Source organism: Aedes aegypti, chromosome 3 (assembly GCF_002204515.2).
Source record: "Aedes aegypti strain LVP_AGWG chromosome 3, AaegL5.0 Primary Assembly, whole genome shotgun sequence".
NCBI lineage: Eukaryota > Metazoa > Arthropoda > Insecta > Diptera > Culicidae > Aedes > Aedes aegypti.
The window spans coordinates 47,645,877-47,651,632 of NC_035109.1; the positions used below are offsets into that span (position 1 = coordinate 47,645,877).

At 42.3% G+C, this 5,756-nt stretch overlaps 1 protein-coding gene across 1 annotated transcript; it reads right to left on the reverse strand.

Annotated features, from left to right (window-relative positions):
* Window positions 1-1,192: 1,192 nt before the first annotated feature.
* Window positions 1,193-3,232, reverse strand: LOC5570065 (RNA polymerase II-associated factor 1 homolog). The gene is made up of 2 exons (XM_021850289.1): window positions 2,992-3,232; window positions 1,193-2,927 (listed from the first exon to the last, which is right to left on the reverse strand). Exons 1-2 carry the CDS (start codon window positions 3,063-3,065, stop codon window positions 1,304-1,306), a joined length of 1,698 nt encoding a protein of 565 aa, XP_021705981.1. The 5' UTR covers window positions 3,066-3,232; the 3' UTR covers window positions 1,193-1,303.
* Between the last annotated feature and the right edge of the window lie 2,524 nt (window positions 3,233-5,756).

A 5,756-nucleotide genomic window follows, 5' to 3' on the forward strand; every position in this document is an offset into this window, starting at 1 on the left:
CCAATTTATAAATGATCCATTTTTTATTACAAAATTGTTGCTGAACTAAAAATATACCAAGCAAAACTATTATTATTTTGACCGATTTCACCAAGTGCTAACATTTTAACCGATGTGTTGTGGTGCTGATTCAATCGTTGCAGTGGGTTTCAAAGCAGATCGTTAAACGGTTTTATGGTGATCACCTTAAACTGCAAGTGGTTTTATTTAGTTGTATTTGCATCAAATATTGCAAATTATACATACATTTTTAGTGCTGCTTTTCATTAACTTGAATTGTTTGTATCTTCTAAATTAATAATACTTATTCTTTACTAACAAAACTCCTAATTTGACTGCGGAGCTATCTATTGTTTTAAACCGTTCCATCGATCCTAAGATTTCATAGGGTAACCAACTATGAATGCAGCGCTAACACTCAGTGTGTCCTGAGTGTCCACATATTATCCGTACAAACTTTGAAGGCATGCATTTATGTTATCAAGCTGAACAAATTTAGCATTCCTACACGGTTTAATAGTTTGATATATTATATTCATGATCAGTAAATTTGACACATTTCTGATTTCAAATATTTAAAAGCCAAGCCAAATGTGCTGAGTGGTCTTAATGAGCGCTATTTTCTAACGAAAGAGAAATATCCTTCAAACTCACAGGTTTTGATCGGTATAATTTACTATTTCCAGTTTATCTTAAAGTCAAGAACCTTTAGATCACTGTCAATAGAATAGAATTTTAGATTAGTGTCATTAAGAATTTAGGGAGGAACTATCTCTTGATTGACTAGCGACCGTGAACAAAATGACTCCAACAAAAATGAAAATGATTTACAAATAAAATGTTACTGCTTTTTATATTTCCCTGACTATACTAACTCATCTTTACTGCTCTCAAGGAGAAGACTTTGATTTTCTGTTTTAAATGGAAATTTTCTAATTATGAAATCACGGCTGTATGTATATAACTGCAATTTTTGCCGCAAGATTAGGGAAAGCCGCGATTTTCGCGACAGAATTTTATCCACCCGCGATTTTCGCGTTTGGCTGGCCAAATCCGCTACAAATCCGCGAAATCCGCGAGAATCGCGAAATTCGCGCCAGTTGTAACAGCCCTGAAACCACCAAATATCTCAAAGCACACGAAATTTCATCGCATTGGCATGTTTCGAAATGGAAATACAAACTACATTCAGTATTTATTTCTAGATCATTTATTTCCAATATCCATAATGAATGATACAAGTCATATTAAGATTGAAAGAGAAACTATTAGTTGCTTAGCAATTTGGCCAGCGCCCTTGTCTTCACTCGGATCCGCTTCCGGAACGTTGTTCACTGCCGGAGCGACTACCAGAGCGGCTGCGCGATCCTCTTCCAGAAGCTGGGCTTCCCGATCGGCTTCTCGAGCCGGAACGAGATCTAGATCCGGCCGACTGGGAACGCGAACCAGATCGGGAGCGCGATCGAGACCGCGATCTTGAGCCCGATCGTGATCGGGAACGAGATGCCGATCGGCTTCGAGATCCGGATCTGGATCTTGAACCTGCCGATCGGGACCGGGAACGGGAAGCACTGCGACTCCGGCTACCGGATTTCGAACGACTGCGACTACGCGATCGCGATCGGCTCTGGCGGCTTCCCGATCGTGACCGACTGCGGGACACCGATCGAGACCGCGATCCGGAACGCGAACGAGACCCTGAACGGGAACGCTCTGATCCACTGCGAGACCGGGATCTGGAACGACTTCTGGCATCCTCATCCTTATCCTCTTCTCCTTCCTCGTCCTTCTCTGCCCCTTCCTCTTCTTGAGTTTCCTGAATCTCTTCCTCCATGTCCTCCTCTTCTTCCTCCTCCTCTTCAATGTCCTCATCATCCTCTTCGCCGGGAGGTTCCAACTGTCGTTCCCGGTAACGTTGCATACGATGCTCCGAAGCATTCAATGGACGATGCTTGACAACCAGCTTGGTATTGTTCGGCTGTTGGCCAACCTTCTGGCGACGTTTACTCAAACGAACGCGTGTCTCCAATTCATTGTAATACATTCCATCTTGGCGAAGAACCAGGAAGTAGTTCTCTTCGTAGCCCTTGGAAGCCTTGCTCTTGACGTTCCAATTGTACTCGCGGGCCATCTTGTACTCGTACTCCTCCTCGTCTTCGTACAGTGTTTCGTTAACAAGATCGCGACGTCGTTTCTCCAGGGTCTCCTCCGAAGGCAGGAAGTAAGCTACAAACTGTTCTCCACTTTCGTCCATCACACCACGGATCATAGCCTGAGACATTTCCTCCATCTGGGCCGGGACGTTCTTACCAGCCGGAGCCGGATCGAAGTCGAAGATGACCTGAGCGCAAGGATACTTCCAGTTGGCAAAGTCCGGAAACACCGGAAGAATCTCCACCGGAGTAACCCCCGGCTTGCTGTAATGGGCGGTAATTTCCTTCGTGTTGTCATCGAACGTCTTCTCGATGGCCTTGATCTGCGCTTCCCTGTCCATGTACAAGGTTTCCTCCCGCAGACTCTGCTTCACGTTGAAACCGACCTTGGCTTCAACCTTTTCCATTGTTTGCGGCTGGAACCGAGTCTGTTCCGTCGAAATGTATTCCGACTTCCGCAACCAGGACACCGATTTGGCATGCCGACTGCTACGGAGCGAATCCTGCGGCGTGTGGATATCTTCTTCCAGCAGTTTCTCATCCGCCGGATCCAGCTGAGCCAGATGATCGATTTGGTACAGGTCCCGGTTGATCAGATCAATGGTCACCCCCAAATCGTGCTCGGTCAACACTTCGTAGCGATAATTCCGCTCCAGCGAGGTCGGCTTGTACTGAATAAACCGATCATTCTCAAAAGGATAGGTAATGAACTTCAGATCGAACGGAATATCCGGCAAGGTATTGCAGTACTTGACCCGGCTGATCAGTTCGGATCTGGTGAAAGCATACAAAAGAATCAATCATCAAGAAGAACTTCCAATACCAACACTGGACTTACCTTCTTTCCTGCGGTCGAGCCACTGCGCCGCGTTTGTCCGGGGCATTTGTGCCGTTCTGGATTGTTGGGGCCATTGTATTTGGTCTCCGACTAATCACGGTCACATCTACGCTCGGAAATTGATGCAAAATTGAACGAAATTAATTAGACATTCACAGAAAAGCACTTTCCGACGACGACGCGTGATGGCGAATTTTGCTTGCGTTGTTTTTTTTTACCGACCGTCTGGCAAAGCGGTTTGACAGCTCTGGACGAATGACAGCTACAGTAGAGTCCGAAAATGTGGGCCTCTAGGCGGTTGGCTGCGTTCTTAGACAAAGACAAAATATGCCTTTTTCGATGAAGACTTCGTTTCAAAGTAGTCTGAGTTGCTGTTGAAAACTCGCAATCAGAAATAAAAATATGGCGAATCTTCGCTTCCGCGGGATGATCAACAAGTTGCGGTGGCCCATGCGCCAAGTCGTTTCTCTCTCTCTCTCTTCTTGGCAGTGAGGACGTTCACTGGGACAGAGCCTGCTTCTCAGCTTAGTGTTCTTATGAGCACGTCCACAGTTATTAACTGAGAGCTTTCTTTGCCAATGTTGCCATTTTTGCATTCGTATATCGTGTGGCAGGTACGATTAGGGCTCGTTCATATATTTCATAACGCTAAAAATGGTCATTTTGGATCCCCACCCACCCCCTCGTGACGCTTTTTGTATTGATACTCTACAATTTTTGTATGAGCCGTAACAACGTAAGGACACCCACCCACCCCCTAAAGCGTTATGAAATTCGTGAATGAGCCCTTAGCGTTCATTCATTTATTTCATAACGCTGAAATTGGCCATTTTGGACACCCACCCACCCCCTCGTAACGCTTTTTGTATGGATGTTATTCAATTTTTGTATGAGCCGTAACATCGTTAGGACACCCACCAACCCCCTCTAGCGTTATGAAATTTGTGAATGGGCCATCGTGCTCTCGACAACCGAAATGGATGAGGTCTCCCATAGAATAATATGGAAAAGTGTGACAAAATGTTGACGAAATTCCAAAATGAATACGGTAAACAAACTTACCTTGATTCTAGATATTATCGGTTCCATATTTTACTTCCAAGTGCTGAGTTCTTGATCGCTTTCTGTGTCGGTTTTTCTGATTCCTCATTCCCTTCGATGATGCTATTCCGATGTGAAAATCGCGAAAAAACTGGCATGGTGGCGGCGAAGGATGATCAACCATTTTTTAAACACATTTCTGTTCGTTTTTTTCAATGGTTTTCACTTGAGACACAGACAAAAAATTCGGAATGATACGACACTTTGATTGAAAAGAAAAACTTGCTATTATGGGTTTTAATTACAGAAATTGTTGAATAACGCGATGAGATGATGAAACCGAACTGAAAAAAATGCCATTTTATTTTGAATAAGTCCCAAGAGTAGCGTGATTCACTACACATGCAGGGCAAAAAATTGATCGTGAATAAGCATGGTAAAGTATAAAATATAATAATTCGGGGAATATTTTTTAAGCATCCTCAAGAATAAAAAGGCATAATATTGAACAAGTAATATATCGTACACTAACTAATATATTCGTTTTTCTCCGTGTACCAGTTGCTTGGCCGCATACGCGAAAGCTCTCTGGCTGCGTACGCGAAAGCACAAAAAATTCGCCCTAAAAACCTGGCGAAAACAACTGACGTTTCTCACGTGGTCTTATATCAGTATTAGTGGTGCAGAGAAGCACGGTTATATCTTGGCACTATAATGACACGCTATTTCGCCTTTTCTGGCATTATAATAGCATTATATGCGTATATAAAACTGACATGCATCAAATGATAACCCTATATGCGCATATAATGCTGTTACCGTGCCGCATTATCGTGCTTACTGGTTACTTGGGATTAGAGGTCATAACTTACCACTTCTTTAAATAAAAATACCCCGCATAATTATAAACCATACTTCTACTGTTTCCCATTCAATCCACAACAATTTACGACAGTATCAAAATAATTCTGTATAACATTTAAAATAACAATAAACCAACCGTACCGTGAACAGTTTTTACAGTTTGACAAATTGTAATTGAGCAAACTACCATGTGGGGAATAGGCGGTTAAGTTATGTTACCATTTAAAAACGCCGATTTTGTCGAACAAAATTTTTACATTACAATTTGTCGAACGGTTCAAATACCATCCATTTTTTGATCAATCTACTGTACACCAAACAGGTAGAGAATGGTTGACCCATATAATTCGAATTGAAATTAATACTGTATATGTAATTGTCATTTTAAGTGCGATATAGTATTTAACCCAAGATTTACCCCTCTTGTGATTGAACAATGAAAGATGAGTTAAATAATTTTTATGCATATTTATTTACATTACCATAATATACTGGAAAGTTTCGATGTTTTCGATATGTTGCCGTACACGTAATTCCTTTTTCGGTTTATCCATTACCGCTTTTTCCGTTCTAATTTCTTGCTGTCTCAGTGCGGGGACATCCGGGTTTGATGGTTCCATTTTTGGATTACTGCAACAACCCACTCTGGAAGGAACGAAATGTTGCCCCGTTAGAGTTTAGTTTCAACTCAATAATACAATATATTTTACTCACCAATGAATTCCGGATGTAAAACAGGCCACTTGGGATTCGGATGTTACCCTCCAAACAACGGGAAGAAGCTTTAAAGTGCTAGAATAACGATTCTTGTTTCCGCACAATTTTCATTTTTCAATTCACAACAAACAAAACAAAAGGCA